The sequence below is a fragment of the Myxine glutinosa genome, chromosome 3 (genome assembly GCF_964187855.1).
Source record: "Myxine glutinosa chromosome 3, kmMyxGlut1.1, whole genome shotgun sequence".
NCBI classification, from domain to species: Eukaryota; Metazoa; Chordata; class Myxini; order Myxiniformes; family Myxinidae; genus Myxine; species Myxine glutinosa.
The window spans coordinates 24032236-24051541 of NC_136263.1; the positions used below are offsets into that span (position 1 = coordinate 24032236).

The 19306-nt window shown below is 46.0% G+C and overlaps 1 protein-coding gene across 1 annotated transcript; it reads left to right on the top strand.

The window, feature by feature from the left end:
* Window positions 1-97: 97 nt before the first annotated feature.
* LOC137423754 (large ribosomal subunit protein uL24) lies at window positions 98-18929 on the top strand. The gene is made up of 4 exons (XM_068111232.2): window positions 98-232; window positions 7665-7851; window positions 10445-10585; window positions 18751-18929. The coding sequence occupies exons 2-4, from the start codon at window positions 7684-7686 to the stop codon at window positions 18877-18879; spliced, it is 438 nt and encodes a 145-aa protein (XP_067967333.1). The 5' UTR covers window positions 98-232; window positions 7665-7683; the 3' UTR covers window positions 18880-18929.
* Window positions 18930-19306: the final 377 nt, after the last annotated feature.

Consider the following 19306-nt stretch of genomic DNA (forward strand, 5'->3'; position numbering starts at 1 on the left):
TCCAATGAAGAATGGAGATTACAGATTTTGTGAAATAACATGAGATCGATCGAGGTCTCGCGAGACTTTGGCGAAGGCAAATAACACGACACCGGAAGTGAAAGCCCTTCGCCCTCCACGCTCGGAGTTGCCGCTCTTTGGTTTAGATATCGCGAGATTTTCGCGAGGGCAAAGAGCACGATACCGGAAGTGAAGGCCTTTTCTACTCCACGTTCGGAGGTGCTGCTGTTTGGTGAGAATCACAATTGTGATAAAGTGTAATCCGCCTGAATCCATCGCGGTTTGCTTTCATTTGTAACAATAATGGGTTCATCGTGTATATAAGACGTATCGATGTTCTGATTGAAGGCCATTTTATGTATATGTGTATGTGTGTGAATGTATTTGTTTTAATCGCTATATTAACGTCAAACGGCCGCATGCCTCGGAAACCGAAGTACTTCTCATTGTATGTGTATCGCATATACATGACGATCAGTTCGTTACTACTCGATCGATGGCGCCGTATCACGTATGGTCCGTTCACTAATAACAAAACGTTTGACTTTGATCAAACAAATCGATCGTTTCTACTTTTTAAAACCTTTTCAATTGTCTTGGCCATTTTCCTTTTAAACAAACATCATGGAACTTTAAGTTGGATGTTTTATAGAATAACATTCGGGAAATGTCCTATGAAACGTCTGCGCATCCGTTCTGGTGTCCGCGTGCAGCTATGTGTACGTGCGTGTTTGCGTCATCAGCTCGTGTCCGCGTGCAGCTATGTCGTATGTGTACGTGCGTGTTTGCGTCATCAGCTCGTGTACGCGTGCAGCTATGTGTGCGTGCGTGTTTGCGTCATCAGCTCGTGTCCGCATGCAGCCATGTGTACGTGCGTGTTTGCGTCATCAGCTCGTGTCCACGTACAGCTATGTGTGCGTGCGTGTTTGCGTCATCAGCTCGTGTCCACGTGCAGCCCTGTGTACGTGCGTGTTTGCGTCATCAGCTCGTGTCTGCGTGCAGCTATGTGTATGTGCGTGTTAGCGTCATCAGCTCGTGTCCGCGTGCAGCCATGTGTACGTGCGTGTTTGCGTCATCAGCTTGTGTCCGCATGCAGCCATGTGTACGTGCGTGTTTGCGTCATCAGCTCGTGTCCGCATGCAGCCATGTGTACGTGCGTGTTTGCGTCATCAGCTCGTGTCCGCATGCAGCCATGTGTACGTGCGTGTTTGCGTCATCAGCTCGTGTCCGTGTGCAGCCATGTGTACCTGCGTGTTTGCGTCATCAGCTCGTGTCTGCGTGCAGCTATGTGTACGTGCGTGTTTGCGTCGTCAGCTCGTGTCCGCGTGCAGCCCTGTGTATGTGCGTGTTTGCGTCATCAGCTCGTGTCCACGTGCAGCCATGTATGTGTACGTGCTTGTTTGCGTCATCAGCTCGTGTCCGCATGCAGCCATGTGTACGTGCGTGTTTGCGTCATCAGCTCGTGTCTGCGTGCAGCTATGTGTATGTGCGTGTTTGCGTCATCAGCTCGTGTCCGCGTGCAGCCATGTGTACGTGCGTGTTTGCGTCATCAGCTCGTGTCCGCATGCAGCCATGTGTACGTGCGTGTTTGCGTCATCAGCTCGTGTCCGCATGCAGCCATGTGTACGTGCGTGTTTGCGTCATCAGCTCGTGTCCGCATGCAGCCATGTGTACGTGCGTGTTTGCGTCATCAGCTCGTGTCCGCATGCAGCCATGTGTACGTGCGTGTTTGCGTCATCAGCTCGTGTCCGCGTGCAGCCATGTGTACGTGCGTGTTTGCGTCATCAGCTCGTGTCCGCGTGCAGCCATGTGTACGTGCGTGTTTGCGTCATCAGCTCGTGTCCGCGTGCAGCCATGTGTACGTGCGTGTTTGCGTCATCAGCTCGTGTCCGCATGCAGCCATGTGTGCGTGCGTGTTTGCGTCATCAGCTCGTGTCCGCGTGCAGCCATGTGTACGTGCGTGTTTGCGTCATCAGCTCGTGTCCGCATGCAGCCATGTGTACGTGCGTGTTTGCGTCATCAGCTCGTGTCCGCGTGCAGCCATGTATGCGTGCGTGTTTGCGTCATCATCGCCTGTGCACATCCATTTTTAAATGCGTGCCTTTTATGGGTCTCACCTGCAAATACATACGTCTTTCAAAATTCGTCTGGAATATGCATTTCGCAAACGTGTCGGTATGCACACCTTTATCATCACACACGTTAAATGTGTCGATGTTCTTTACTTGGTCTCAGAGTGTCTGTACAGTAGAACACACGGACACCATTCTGCCAGATTGCCTGATCAGTCGAAAAATGGTGCCATTTTTGTATGTGGTGAGGAGCTCATGTGTGCCCAGAAAGGACTTCGCACGACGGAGGATGCCCAGTCGGCGACTGGCTTTGGAGGCCAGCTTGGCAATGTGATTTTCCCAAGAAAGATCATGGCAGATAAAATTTAAAAAAACACCTTTAGAGGCCATTTTTCCCCGCAAAGCGGGGGTTGGCCTTTTTCGGGAACCGTGGTTGTTGTTGTTTTTTGGTCCCCTTTTTGAAGCAATGTTTTACGGCCGGATGCCCTTCCTGACGCCAACCCTGTTTGTCGCCTTTTAACGACAAACAGGGAATTACCAGTGAACTGGTACTCAATTACACCTCGGAAGGATGACAGGCTGAGTCAACCCCCCTGGCGTTAATTCAGCAATCGACCGGGATTCGAACCCAGGATCCTTGGATCCTAAGCCAGCACCCTAGCCGCTAGCCCAACACCAGGGCTCATGTATCATGGCAGATAGTGAGACCCAAAAACTTGAGTGAGAACCCAGTGACCACATTGAGTGGTCATTTGGTTCTTTGTCATCTCCCTGACCCCTTCTTGCCCGGTTCCTCAGTTTGGTCGGACGTCCAGCTCGAGAAGGGTCTCGGTAGTTCCATATTCTTTCCATTTCCTAATGATGGAGCTCACTGTGCTCTTGGGAACTTTCAACACTAGAAATTGTTTTTATATCCTTCCCCAGATCTACGCCACCTCACAATTCTATCTCAGAGTTCTTTTGACAGTTTCCTTGGACTTCGTGGTTGAGTTTCTGCTTTGACATGCACCGTCAACTATGGGACCTTATATGGAAAGGTGTTTCTTTATGAATCATGCCAATCATTGAATTGGCCACAGGTGGACTCTTATCAGGTTGTGGAGACCTCTCAAGGATGATCAAAGGAAATGGGATGCACCTGAGCTCAATTTGGAGTGTCATAGCAAAGAGGTTGAATACTTATTGACGCAAGACATTTCAGCTTTTCATTTTTAATTTTGTAAAATTAAAAAAATTCCACTTTGACATTTTGTGTAGATCAGTGACAAAAAAAATCTCAATTTAAAGTATTTTAAATTCAGGCTGTGATGCAACAAGATGTGAAAAAGTCAAGGGGTGTGAATACTTTCTGAAGGTGCACTGTATATTTAAATTCACTTATACCTGCTTAGATGATAGCGTTGCACGTTTTGCACTTTAATGAGTTACGGCGGCATTTTGATGGTACGCACCGCAGTTGGATGTAATACCCTCTCGCATGCTACACTTGTTTCCCAGTGAAGGTGAGGCATTGCAGCTCCTATTACATACACCTGCGCCTTTTAGAACATAATGAAGTACTGCAAAACTGAAGGTTTTTGGAAGTACAGTAATACCCCGGCCTACGTCGTTAATTGCTTCCATAAGCCGTGACGTGACGTAACTCGGTTTTTGACGTAAACCGGGCGTAATGCCTTTTAGCTCTTTCACGAGCCTCGATCTTGTATACAGAAAAAAAAAAATGCCTTAAAATGAAGACAAGCACCGTAAAACTAGATAGTCTAGTAGGAAGACTAGGTCCCACTGCACCCCCCGGAGATATACTTCTAATCAGTGTTTCTAGATTGGAAAAAATGTGTAGAAAATGACTAGCTATGGCCCCAAGCTGAAAAAATGTCCCACATACCATTTTTATGCAAATTACTGCTGCAAATTTTATGCAAAATTATGCAAATTTTATGCAAATTTTTGATGAGGAGTAGAGTTGAGGGGTCTTTGAGGGCTTCATCGAGGTGCTCTCGGTTGCAAGACTGGGTCATTCTGAGAAGCACAGCAGGGTCAGAGATCATGATGTTCTCCTCCTCAGTGAATCTCTCCATCAACAGCCTCTCCATTGCCTCACACACTGTTTTGAGGCAAAAGAGGGACTTTGCGTAGGCCTTTCCACTGAGAACACCTTTGAGAGATCCACTTGTTACTAGTTGTGCCTCAAAGAGAATCTCTGCATATCCAGAACCACGCATCTTGTGTCCAGTGAGCATCCCGATGTAGTTCATGGATGTGTGGAAGGGTCCAATCGTTACTACATGACTAGCAAATTCATTTGGCCAGCGCCAGATGATGGGAAGGGCTTTCATGCAGACACCCAGATCAAATGTATTCAGGACCCATCTCTGACCCACCTCAGCAGTTGCTGCCTCGGAACGCTTCAGTAGCTCACGAACAACTGCGTTGTCTGTGATCGGTCTGTGCCTGGTGCCTGCATGGCATGGCAATGGCCTGCAGCCTGTGCCTGGGCTAGGGGGTTTCACCTCTGCAACTGGTTCTCCCCCACCCAGCAAATCAACAGTCGACTACTGCACGCCTATCCACCAACCGATCACAGACAACGCAGTTGTTCGTGAGCTACTGAAGCGTTCCGAGGCAGCAACTGCTGAGGTGGGTCAGAGATGGGTCCTGAATACATTTGATCTGGGTGTCTGCATGAAAGCCCTTCCCATCATCTGGCGCTGGCCAAATGAATTTGCTAGTCATGTAGTAACGATTGGACCCTTCCACACATCCATGAACTACATCGGGATGCTCACTGGACACAAGATGCGTGGTTCTGGATATGCAGAGATTCTCTTTGAGGCACAACTAGTAACAAGTGGATCTCTCAAAGGTGTTCTCAGTGGAAAGGCCTACGCAAAGTCCCTCTTTTGCCTCAAAACAGTGTGTGAGGCAATGGAGAGGCTGTTGATGGAGAGATTCACTGAGGAGGAGAACATCATGATCTCTGACCCTGCTGTGCTTCTCAAAATGACCCAGTCTTGCAACCGAGAGCACCTCGATGAAGCCCTCAAAGACCCCTCAACTCTACTCCTCATCAAAAATTTGCATAAAATTTGCATAATTTTGCATAAAATTTGCAGCAGTAATTTGCATAAAAATGGTATGTGGGACATTTTTTCAGCTTGGGGCCATAGCTAGTCATTTTCTACACATTTTTTCCAATCTAGAAACACTGATTAGAAGTATATCTCCGGGGGGTGCACGGGGACCTAGTCTTCCTACTAGACTAAGAGTAAATAACTCGCGAAAGTATATAATTATCGCTAAACCTTAAAGAACACTAAAAACACATTTTAGTCATATTTTTTAATGAGTAATGAACACAATTAATAAATGAATTTGTAAAGAATAAAAAAAAATTTTAATAAGATTATGTTATTCACCTTAAACATGGCGTCTCTTCTGAACACAAACACACATTTTAGCAGTCTTAGCTGGCGGCACTTTTTCAGTGACGTATGCGAGAATACGTTCCCTATCATGAATGATGGTCGATACCGTGGTAGCCCTAAGGCATAGACCTTATCGCGAATCGGTAGATATGAACAGAGGGCGCTCCACCGCAAAGCATGATGGGATCGAAAAGGGGGCAAAGGTAAACACGAACCCAGAAGAGGAAGCGTCTGTCTACGATCGACGCTGTGTTTACGGAAAGGAAGATGGCTAATGTGAAAGAAATTCAGCGTTTTTTGGCATTAAAATCCAGCGATTTAAAGAAATATTTGAGGGAAAGGGGGGTTCCCATTGGTAAGGATCACGTCGTGTCACAATGTAAACAAGCAGTCCGTCAAAGTGACAGCGACCGCCGGCGGCGCTATTGCCCCTTTCCGATCCCATGACGCATTGCGGTTCCGATTCGCGATAAGGTCTATGCGCTATCACTGACACTTTTTCACCTTTTTCATACCTTTTAATCAGATTTAACTTATCTTCCATCGTAACCACATTACGCTTGGAAACACTAGCATTATCCTTCTTAGGACCCATGGCTAACACAGACACAGTAAAGGAATACTGTACGTCGCCTCTGTTTTGAATGAGAACCAGCAGCTGCGCGTACGTACAGTATACTGTACGTACATTTATATATTTTTTAAATGTGCTTTTTATTGTATTTTAAATTGTTTTTTTAGCATCTTTTATTGTTAATTTATGTACTATTTTATTTATTTTAAATATGTTTTTAAGGAAAAAATTTCTTTTTCACGTCCGTAGGAGTGACGTAAAGTCACACATAATGACCTTCGCTGAACTGAAATTTACTCTGGAAGAGTGGCGTAAAGTCGGATTTGACGTCGGTCGAAATGGCGTAAAATGGGGTATGACTGTATTGTGAAGGAGATTTGTCGTATACAGAGTTCAAATATATAATTGCATTTAAATCGAGGTTCAAAGAAGTTTAAATGCATATGAATAAATAAATTATGGGTTTTACCCAGTGTCTAAAACCCCACCTTATCGAACACCAGAACATTAGTTATTCGTCCCTGTTCTTTGTGTCCTTTATAACGTCTTTAAAAACTGTTTCCTTTTTGGAATGATTTTATATTTTGTTTGACTGTCAGGCAGACAGAGTAAAAATATTCTCTATTCTCTCCATGCACATGCCCTCGGGATGTTGGGAAACACTGCACGGCACACGGCCTAACCAAAGACAAAGGAGGGTTTAGTGAAGCTGTGTAATAATACTCACATCCCATGCGTACCCACAACGTTGCATTCATTTACTAAAAATACTATTAACGTCCATGATATTTTCTAAGTTTAAGAAAGGCACAACTCCGTGAAAAATTGGCGAAGCTCCCCGAAACTAAAACCTGTCTCGTAACTTGTCATAAAGCCATGTACCAAGTTTCAGTTGAATATGTAAAAGGATAAGTGCGGAAAGTCTGGAAAACCACAGGTGGGATGGACAGACAGATGGAGAGCAAACCTAGAATCCCCTCCGGTGAACCTATAGTGCTTTATGGGATTAATAAGATACAGTACACTATAAAAAAAAAACCCCACGTACTGTACTTTTCTTTATCTGTGACGCGTAGGTAGTTTGTGTACACTGTACAGCATGGGTGGAGGCGAAGGTAACATAAAAACGGTTCTTGATGTGAATGTTGAGGGTTTTGGCACTCTTGCAGTCATCGTGTCCACCTTTTCAGGGTTTCCTTTCACAAGATTCATATAAACCATTTTTGTTTTGCCAAAGCCTTTGGGGGCGCAATCAGCTGGTCCTGTCATGGACTGGCGTTAATATAAACTCGTGAAAATACTCGAGGCCATTGTACACTGCCCGGTTTGTGGCATGGTCTATCCATGGTAATGCCCTCTGGATATCTCCAAATATGGATATAAATATTTCTCTTTGCCGATATTTACATCGGCTGAATTGAAACAGGATTTGTTTCCCATGGAAACCAATGTGTTATTGATGAATGCTGTGCGGACACCCGACACATTGATTACTGCTCTTCGGCCGTCAAAATTTCATTCCCCATGTCCTGTTTTGAAGAAATTCTTCCTTCCTTAAGTTACCTTTCCTTGTTTATTGGTCCATTTTCTTAGAGCTCTCAAGACTGAAACCATGAAGCGTAATCCGTTTGTAACCTCATCACGCCGTAAGAACCGCAAGCGGCACTTCAATGCACCTTCCCACATCCGGCGCAAGATCATGTCTTCACCGTTGTCCAAAGAGCTGCGGCAGAAGTACAACGTGCGTTCCATACCCATCCGCAAGGACGACGAGGTCCAGGTGCGCTGCTGAAACTATATATTGGAAAATTGTTGAGAACTCCATTTGCACCTCCTTTATTTAATATGTGCATCTGTGCATCACTTCCTGTTTATTGACTATGGTTCATGATATGAAGTTGCTGAGAAACTATCTCTTCCTCTGAATGTTATAGATTCAAATGTAGCCTGTTGCCGTCATGTGACTCGTATGTTCTCACACATATCCTCCCTTCTAATCGGATGTAAAGCTAGTTTGTACATTGTTGTGATTTATTTAATAATGCCACTGTATAGTTACCCCCGCCCAGGGCCGGCGCTACCATTAGGCCAACTAGGCAGCCGCCTCGGGCGCAGACATCAGAGGGGCGCATTACTGAACCTTAAAGGGTCACAGTTTTATACAAATTATTGTTTTAAGAAAAAACATAATAAAAGCAAAATATAATAGTTCATTGTTCATAATAGTGTCAGTGATTAATTTTGAGCATGTACGCTTCGTAGCATACGTCACATCCTGTTTGAAACGGACGTGGCCTGCTCCCATGCACCTTCTCCCATACGTCACATCCGGCATGTTCAGAACACTGCCGCCATTTCTTCGTTGGGCGCATGGATTGATCATCGTCAGGAAAACGGGAGAATTAATTAATCGAAGTTGGCAAAAAAAAAATGGGGGTGGGGGGAGGGGTGCAAGTAGCTGGCCCTGCCTAGTGCGCAAAATAGTCTGGCGCCGGCCCTGCCTCCGCCACCATGGTGGACGGAGGTTATGTTTTCACCTCTGTCTGTTTCTTGCTTGCGAAAATCGAAGATTTTTCCAGTGTATTGGTTTGTTTTGTGCGTTATTCTGTCTGTTTGTTTGTCTGTCTGTTAGTCGCCTGCAGGTCACAATTTCCAACCGATCTTCACGAAACTTCACCAAATGGTAGATTTGGTCATAAGCAAGAAGCCTATTGTTTATGGGGTCAATAGGTCAACATAGGCCAAAGGTCACCAACGTTGTCAAATTTCTAAAATCCTCAATTTTAATCTGATTGACTTGGAATTTTAAGAGGAGTTGCATATCTGGTCACTGAATTCAACCACCAATTATTTTTGAGGTCATTATAGGCCAACAACCTATTTTAGGGATTTTGCAAGTATCGTGCTATGCACGACATATTTCTTGTTCGTCTGTCTGTGAACAAGATATCTCAAAAAGTTGTGGACGGATTCAGACAAAATTTGGTGGAGAGGTTTGGGTATGTGATCAGGATGAAACTATTAGATTTTGGTGAAGATCCGGATCTGGATCCGGCTAGTCGAATTTTTAAAGTGATTATTCACCTTTGGGAGATAGGGCTAAAACCGATATATAGCAGGATATCTCAGAGTTATGGACCGATTTGGACGAAACTTGGTGGAGAGGTTGGGTGTGTGACGAGGACTATTCGGTTCAATTTTGGTGAAGATCTGAATATGGATTCGGATACGAGAATTATTTAATTTTCAAGTGATTCTTCACCATTGAGTGATAGGGCCAAAACCAATACATAGCACGATACCTCAAAAAGTTATGGATGGATTTGGACAAAACTTTGTGGATCCCCATTGGGTGTGTGACAAGGACGAATCGATTCGATTTTGGTGAAAATCTGAACATGGATTCAGGTATGAGAATTTAATTTTTAAGTGATTCTTCACCATTGAGAGAGTTGATGAAGTTATGGACTTCAATATTGAGAGGTTCTGGACGAGTTATAACTAAACTTGGTGGGGATGAGTTGGTGAGGTGATCAGAAAAAGCCGATTAGATTTTGGTTCAGGTCCGAATCCAGATCTGACCTATCAGTGGGATACAAAACGTAAACTGTTCAGCCGGGTGGAGGTATGCACTCTACCGAGTGTCGTTCTAGTTCAAATTTGTGGAACCACTTTTCTCAGGTGGCTTGAACCCACACTTCCCTCTGGGATTGTGGATGCCACCGTACCCCTCCTTACTTCAAGTTGGCAGTACACCACCTCATCACACAAATTTACTCATGAATGTTTCTTCCAACATTAACCCTTTCCTCCTCCCTGCCCCCTCAACTCAGCTCTTTTTGCATTTACTGTTTTATTCATTTCTCTCTCTCTCTCTTTGCCTGTTCCTTCAATCCCTTGAGTTTATGCACCTGTTGCCCCATTCATTACCTTCATGTCACAACTTTGCCTTCTCCTATCTCACTCTTCCTTAAGATGTGGGATTCAAGTTTATTTTGGATTATGACTGTGGTGGCCTAGTGATAAGGACCACAACTGGCTTTCTTGCAGGTGGTGGGTTCAAATCTTAATGCACAAATCTTCATGATTTGAATTCCAAGCTTTCACAAAGCGTCGGCTCAGAATCAATAATTTCCTACTATTGAATTGTGAGTGAAAAACAGAACTGGCTTACCAGTGACTTTAATCTACCACCGTCGCTTTCTTGGCCTACACTTGAAGCGAGTCCACACATTCTCGTTGACACTTGTGCTCAGAGCAACTTGCAATGGGACTTCAAATAGGACAAATGAAAGGCACCACTGTCCAAAATGCCCCAAAAGTCAGCATTTGTCATAAACAGTTCCGATTGCATCTTTTGTCTCTGCATGCAGGTTGTGCGGGGACATTACAAAGGACAACAGGTTGGAAAAGTAGTGCAAGTGTACAGGAAAAAGTACGTGATCTACATTGAGCGTATCCAACGTGAAAAGGCGAACGGTGCGTCGGTTCACGTGGGCATCCATCCCAGCAAGGTGCAGAGCATTGCGAGGCAAACCCACAAACTGCCGGATCTCCATTATAATTTCCGTGTGCGCACAATTACTGTACAATATTTCATTATCGACCTATTGTTGTTCGGTTTATCATCTGGGAAAAGGAAATGTATTTTGCTTTTGTGTGATATAGAATCTTGCACGGAATTTTTTTTCCATCATGAACCAATGACTGCGAGTACTTTATTTTGTCAACATATGATGTACTGTAAGATCCCGGGTTACGTCGGCGATGCATTCCTGAAAATTGTGACATATCGAACAACAGATCAAAGCAATTCTTCTAATAATAATTAATGGAATAAACCGGGTTCCTTGCGATGCGTTCCGAATGTCACCACCACACGTATTTCACTTTTTACTCCTGCCACCAAAGGTGGATGGAGGTTTTGTTTTCAGAATCGGAGGTCAGAATCCTCTTCATCAACATCTGTGACTGGGGGACAAGTTTGTGTTCCTTTTCTTCTTCGAAGAGGAACACAAACTCGTCTCCCAGTCACAGATGTTGATGAAGAGGATTCCGCAGTGGCTCAAGTAGCCCTGTCCCAACCTCCAATTCGAGCGCTGAACACTGAACAGGTTCCTCCAACCTACAGCATTGGGAGGTGATGACGTTCATCACTTGATGACTGCACAACGAAAAGTTTTGTGCTTCTTTTCAATTCTGTTTTATGGAAATATCCTTAATATATCTGTTTGCCCATATTAGTTTTGTAGTACAAATCATCTTTTACCGTTATTAATGTTAATATGATTATTTATATTATTTTACAATATGGTACTCATGTTGATATTATTATGCCATTTGAAGTGCCCTTCGAAAAATTCCACGATAAGGTGGAACGACACTCAAGCTGCTACATATTGTTGCGGATCTCCGACGTCGGCCTTCCCCTTATCGAGGGGGGATTAATCCCCTTGTCCTTTTACGGGCCGACGCGATCCCGAGGCTATCACGTTCCTTCCGGTCGGTGTTAAATAGGGTTGTTGGTCGAATTTAGTCCTATTATCTAAGTACTAAAACCGACTGTGAAACAAGGAGATAACCCCACCCGAACCACGGCGTTAGTGGACACGCCGAGCGAAGCGAGCCGCGATTCGGGCCGTTAGCAGGTACTAAACCCGATTCTAAGCGGTTCCTAATCGTGCCACGCTTACCCAATTGAGAAATCACTAGGACGATCGGATTAAGAGGAAAACCAGAAAGAACAGGTAATTTATTAACACTGTGTACAATTAGAAGAGGAAAAGAAGAAGAGAATGTATAGGGAAGAGGAAAAGAAGCAGATACACAGGGCAATCTTAATAACAGTCTTAACTTATTCCCTGGACACGGGCCCGTTCACTCTCAGGGTCACTCACATGGGGTTTGAAGATGGTCGGGTTGAGGGTCCACAGCTTGTCCGGTCCCCGACTCGTACTGTGCAGATGGTGGAATACAGCAGGCAGCTCTCCCCATGGCGTAGGCGCGATGCGGACAATTATATAGCGGGGGATAGGTAAGCTGGCGATCAGACGGCGTACGTAACACTTCCTCCGGTGCCTTTACACGCGCTCCCGGTATTACTATGATCGATCCAAGCGCCTTTCACCAACGTCCTTCTCACGCTGCAGTCCTCTGCAGCGTGTGCCGCGCGCCCGCCCTTTGGAAAATGCTTGTCACAGCGCATCTCTCCCTCTCGTAACTACTCAACTCCGATCAGGTCGACTCGAGCACCTGTCTCATAGCTTTGATCAGATCTCGCGAGATCACGGCGAGGTCACGTCTTTTCGAAGCTGTTCCATGCGCTCACGCTTTCGAAGCTAAGTGATATTTCTCAATTGTGTTTTTGTCGAGACTGTATCTATCTTTCGGTGTGTGTACCTATAGCGTATCTTTTTGGAAAATTTTCGGTGCTAATTTTTCGTACATGTATACACAATCGTCGGTTAATGCGTATCGAGTATTCTGCGGCCTAGTACTCGTAGGCTTCGGCTACCGTACCGTCTCCGACCTTGTGGTTTTGTTTTTCTCTCAGCGATTCGTCGAATGCGCTGAAATTATTTTCGTTCACTGCTTCGTCCCAGTCGTTCACCCCATACCTCCTTGTTTAATATCTCTGCTCACAAAAAAAAAAAAAAACCAAAAAAAAAATTTCCTTCCCAGGTCTTATTCGTTTATTTGTTGTTCTTTTTGTTCGTTCGTTCGCGATCACGCGATCACGTGGTTAGAAATGTATAATCTCTCCCCTGAACAACTATTTTCTCTCATATATTATAACACCCTTTTCTTGTTTTCCTACAAAAGGATGCTTTCGTCTTGCTCACCAAATCTATTCATTCCAAAAAATATATATAATACCATCTCTTACAGTTCCTCCTTTCTACATTCCCTAAACTATCCAGAACTCCACCCCTCCTCCAGTGTCCTCAAACGTATTTTTGACTCGAAGGTCTCAAACTCATTTTGCAAAAAATGTTCGTTTCCCATGAATCGTACACTTTTCAAAATCCAATCTCACCCCTCCCCTCCAAATCCTCCCCATCCCCCCTCCCCTCCAAAACTTCCCCATCACCCCTCCCCTCCAAATCCTCCCCATCACCCATCCCTTTCAAATCTCCCCCCTTGCCCCTTCCCTCCCCTCCCTCCTAAACTCCCCCCACACCCCTCCCCTCCAAGACTCTCCCTCGCTCCTCCCCTCCTAGACTCCCCTCTCACCCCTCCTCCTCAAAGCATCCTCCCTGCTTCTTCCCCCTTCCAACTTTCACCTTCATCTCCCCCAACCTTCTGCCTCGCTCTGCCCCCTCCTCAAATAACACCTCACTGTGCCTCACCCAATCTCCATCAAACCTTTTGTCCGCCCCATTCTTCCCTTTCTCCAAGCTATTCTGAAATCTCTGACACACCTTCAACAGCTCTCCCTACCTCTTCCACATCTTACCCTACCCCTCCCCCCCCCCTTGTTCTGGACCCGATGCTCCCCCTTCCTCCTCATTAACGGTATGGACCTCAAACATCCGGGGCCTTCGCTCAAACTTGACTGACCTCTCCATACAGGTTGCTTCTGACAAACCAGATGTGACCTGCTTAACAGAAACTTTCCTCCTTCATGATGTCTTTGATGCCTTGGTATCTCTCCCAGGTTACTCCCTCCTCCGGTATGATAGACCTGAGCCTCGTCCTGGAGGTGGGGTTGCTATCTTTATAAAAAACTCTCTTCCTCACTCGCCCTCCACTGCCCTCTCTCCACCTCACCCCCAGGAATACCTTTGGCTACGGCTTCCCCTTCGCTCCCACCTTTTGTTCATATGTGTGTTGTACCGTCCACCAAACAGCGATGACTCCATCTACATCTCACTGTCTGATAATATGGACCAACTTCTATCTACCCATCCCAACTCTCTCTTCCTCATATGTGGTGATTTCAATTGTCACCATGCCAGTTGGCTGGGTGTGGGTACCTCTCTCACCAGCCATGGCTCTTCAGCAAAGGACTTCTGCGACTCACTGGGACTGACACAATCTGTCAATTTCCCGACCCGGATCTCAGTCAACGGAGCATCTTCTCTTCTGGATTTGGTTATGACAAACTTCCCTGAAAATGTCTGCTGCTCTTCTTCTGCTCCAATCGGCTCATCTGATCATGTGCTTGTCAAAGTGGACATCTCTCTGACCATTCTCAGAGAGCCTCCTCAGCGTCGACGAGTCTGGCATTTCACTCAGGCCAACTGGCACGGTCTTCAAGCAGCCATCAATCATCTGGACTGGTCTCCCATCTCTACCGCCTCTGACATCAACTCATCCTGGGAATTCTTTCAAAGTAAATTGCTCTCTCATGCACAGATTTATCCCATCTCGTCTTCAGTTGTCATACCCTTCCTCCCGTCCATGGTACACGGAATCTTGTGGTGAGGCTGTTGCCCTGAAACAACTTGCTTTCGTCTCCTGGAAAGCAAATCCAACGGAAGGAAATCTCATTTCCTTTCACAAAGCCCGAAACAAGTGTGTGTCCACCCTCAGGAGAGCCAGGAAACAATATCTCACCGTTCTCAAGACCGAACTCTCTTATCTGTCTCCCTCTTCCAAATCCTGGTGGCGTCTGGTCAAATCTGTTTCTGGTGTTTGTTCCCCCTCCATCCCCTCCCTCACCTCAAACGGCTTAACGGCTGACTCCACACGTGAAAAAGCTGAATGCCTCAACTCTGTGTTTGCCTCTAAATCTTGTGTCCCAAACCCATCCCTCTCTGTACCCACCGTACCCAGTCGTACCCAGCTGCTCCTGGACTCTGTGTCCTTTCCTCCTGACAAGGTGGAAAAGTTTCTGTCAACCCTCGACTCTGATTCTGCAACTGGTCCTGACGGCATCAGCCCACGGGTCCTAAAATCATGTTCTTCTGCTCTTTCACTCCCTCTTTCTGTTCTCTTCACCCTCTCTTTTGCTCAAGGTCATCTGCCATCTGCTTGGAAATCAGCCAACATCACCGCTTTGCACAAAAAAGGTGCAAAAACAGATCCCAGCAACTACAGACCAATCAGCCTTCTCCCAATTATCAGCAAAGTCATGGAATCCATCATTGCTTCAGATATGAAATCTTTCCTCTTCTCCAATGGCTTGATCTCTGATCATCAATTTGGTTTCAGACCTGGTCACTCTACTCTGGACATGCTGCTTCTGCTTTCTCAACAATGGATGGAGGTCCTCAACGCCAAACAGGAAATTAGAGCTGTCTCCCTTGACATTTCACGTGCCTTCGATACGGTCTGGCACCCTGCTCTGCTCACCAAACTCTCCTCCTTTGGTATCCATGGAAATCTCCACGCATGGCTGGCGGACTTCCTCTCTGGTTGTAGTCAACGTGTGGCCCTGAATGGGTTTCTCTCATCTCCTCTTCCTGTTCAGGCTGGAGTTCCCCAAGGTAGTGTTCTGGGCCCTGTGCTTTTTCTGGTCTTCATCAATGATCTCTCTGACTCTCTTGAAAATCCTCTCTATCTCTTTGCTGACGACTCTACTCTCTGTCGCTCCATTCCTCATCCCTCAGATCGGCAGTCTGCAGCCTCCTCACTCTCTGCAGACCTGGACAAAATCACAGACTGGGCAAACAAATGGAACATGTCTTTCAATCCTGATAAATCTCACACTCTTACGATGTCTCTCCGAAAAGACCGACTGGAAAACCCTCCCATCCACTTTCTGAATAATCCTCTCCAAGGAGTTCTGTCACTCAAGCTTTTGGGTCTCACTATTTGCCATGATCTTTCCTGGGAAAACCACATTTCAAATCTGGCCTCCAAAGCCAGTCGCCGACTGGGCATCCTCCGTCGTGCGAAGTCCTTCCTTGGCACACCTGTGCTCCTCACCACATACAAGGCTTTCATCCGCAGCTCTATGGAATACTGCTCTCCCCTCTGGTCTGGTGCTCCTGCCTCACACCTAGCCCGTCTTCACGCTGTTGAAACCAAAGCGTTCAGAATCATTGGAATCTCCCGCGATGAAGCTAACTCCAAAGGCCTTTCACTCACTCACCGCAGGCAGGTTGGTGGTCTTTCCATCTTCTACCGACTCCTCTCTGGCCTTGCCCCCCCAGCCCTCTCTGAGCTCTGTCCCCCAAATATTCCTACAGGTCGCACAAGATCTGCCTGCAACCCTCTTATGGTTAAACTGCCAAAATCAAGACTTTCTGCTCACCTTCACTCCTTCATTCCTCTTTTCTCCCGCCTCTGGAACAAACTCCCTCACTCTCTTCAATCCCACTGCACCCTCCAGGTCTTTAAAACAGCTGTTCACCACCATCTCTTATCCTCCCCCATCAAAAACCTTGATCTTTTTTACCCCTGCTAATTTCGGTCCCCTTGTGTTTTATACCTCTCCCCCCCCGCCCTCCCCCTCCCACGCCTCCTGCCCTCCCCCTCCCACGCCTCCTGCCCCCAAGCCCTCTCCCTCCCACACTTCTCCCTGCTCTCAAATGTTGTGGTTGTGTGCTTCCCCTTCTCTCCCCATCTTGTCTTTCGCTCCCTCTTTTTGTGTGTTTTGTTTGTCTGGTTGATTTGCTTGTGAAATAAATGTTAGCTCTTTCACGAGCCTCGATTCAGTATACAAAAAAAAAAAAAAAAAAAACTCTCCTCATAACTCAAGGTCAAGCGCTTCTCTCCCCACTCATAACTCAGGTACAATGTTCAAGCCCTCTCTCTCTCCTCATAACTGAGGTGGGGGCCTCGCGCAAGGGGTTATATTGCCACGCCCAGCGAACCCTCTCGAATCTCTAGCCACACCCTGTCAGGCGATCTCTCTCGAGCCCTGGTTGGCTGGTGAGGGCTTACCGGCTCCGCCTTGATGGCTGCTTGACGTGGCTGCACCTCCACCCTTGCGCTCCGCCCCCTTTTCGGGCCTTACCTCGTGGCCTTTGGGCTGGTTTGAGTGGAAGCCCAACGAGGTCGCGACGGCTGCTGGCAACCTAAAGGGCGAAGGCGATGTAAAGACTGGCTAGCGCTTAATGGCATCGATGGAAGGGAGGCTGCAAAAATGAACGAATGGGGCCTACTCTTATTTGTTTTACGCAACGCAGATGCAACTATTGGGAATGGCCTTATCCTAAACACATACTAAGAAATAACTACCGTCCTAAGGTGACCTACGTGTTGCATGTGGCCTATCTATGGGGTGCAACCCTTAACCTTTCATGATGTTACCTGTGTGGGTTTTCAAAACCACAACAATATTATAAACCTTCCCAAGGTGGAAAAAGGTGTTGGCTTAATAAATTAAATAGCCTGGTGTTGGCTTTGCGGTTAGGGTGCTGGCTTGGGATCCTATGATCCTGAGTTTGAATCCCGGTCGATCGCTGAATTAACGCCAGGGGGGTTGACTCAGCCTGTCATCCTTCCGAGGTCGGCAAATTGAGTACCAGCTTGCTGGGATGAATGATCCCGGTGTGTACCCCAATTCAGAATAGGTACACCGTATCCCTGCGCATCGTAAGAGGCGACTAAGGGTTGGTGTCAGGAAGGGCATCCGGCCATAAAAACATTGCCTCAAACAGGGAACCGTGATTGTCATGTGGCCCGCAAGGCTAACCCCCGCTCTGGTGGGGAAAAATGGCCTGAAAACGATCATTCATTCATTTCATTCCAAGGTGGAAAAAGGCAATAAAACATGGGAATTCCTCTAGATTTTTTTTGCAGTCAAGTGAAGTTTCAAGCCACCGGCTAAGCGAGTGTGAAAATAATACGCAGTCTTTTACTCGTGATACAACTAAGGGTTCTGAAGTGTCTGTCACTCATAATACCCTCTCCCACCACCGCCAGAAGCGGTGCTGCACTATACACGTTTTCGAAGATAATTTGCATCATTGCACTTTCAGAACTCCAGGTGAGGTGGGCAAATGAAGTCGCTTCAACCTTTGCCATATGACCACTGTCCCCTTTGCAAGTTTAGTTGCTTGAGATTGCATAATGATAAGTAAAGACCAAATACTTTGACGAATAAGATATAATCGAAGATTTTGACACACGGGCCACTCAGGATCAAGGTTTTGGTGGCGTATGGCACCCGGGCCACCGCTTGTTTTTAACCCTGGTCTTGAGTTTTGGAAATGACGCAAGTGTGGGTTGAGATGCTCGTCACAAATTGGGTCGTGGTACTAACTAATAATAATTCACCAAATGTCCGTCCGTCCGTTCCCAGGTACCGCAAAAACAGCTCAACCGATCACAACAAAATTTTGGGTGGGTAATACTGGGACCCCCTGGAGTAAAATAGGCTATATTGTTTTTCCAATTTCAGCTTTGGTCTCCAACATTTTCTGGTTTGGACACCCGCCTAACATTATTGTCCCGGTACCGCAAAAACACACCTCCATGCCCGTGGGATTCCCACGGGTGACCCCACTAGAAACTAATAATGTGACGATGTAAAAATAGGGGGACATAAATCAGGGTATTTCTACCATTGTTTGCTAAATATTTTAAAAATACATACCTTCCAACATAAGTTTGAGTATGCCAGTATTTTTGCCATTGAGGACATATAATGGTCAATTTTATTGATATTCTTACATGAAGTAAAATATAAACTCACTGGAGAATAAATGCTTTTGATTGAGAAATATACATCTTTCAAAATGAAAAGTTCATTTCTCACGCTCCATTGGTGTTTATATCCCCATAGGTCGTAATCACCAAACTGAAGTTGGACAAAGACCGAAAGAAAATTTTGGAGCACAAATCACGTTCGCGGCAAGCTCGGCTGGACAAGGGCAAATACAAGGAGGAGACCATCGAGAAGATGCAGGAATGAACGATGTCGCATCCTGCTGTTCACATTTCAAAATAAAAGTTGTTCTTGAAGGACTTGTCCTGTTTCTTGAGCATATTGAACACAGTAAACTGGCCTTACGCAGGCTGCACATGAACTTTTATTTGTGTATACATTGTCAAGGCGTGTGGAAGAGTTTGTACTTCTACACTGAACGGATCACGACGTAACAGCAAAGGAAAAGAGAGGGGGGGGGGGACACCAACAGCAGAGTTGAAGGCCAAGATAGAGGCAGACTTGGACAAACGATGGGTGTGGGGAGAAATGGGGAGCAGAAGTGGATGCATGGGGATGGACAAAAGGGATACAGAAAGGAACGTGGGAGGGAAAACTGGAAATTTGGAAGGATGAGGAATTGAGGGGGTGATAATGAGGGTAGAAAACGTCTGTTTTGGATTGGGGGACAATC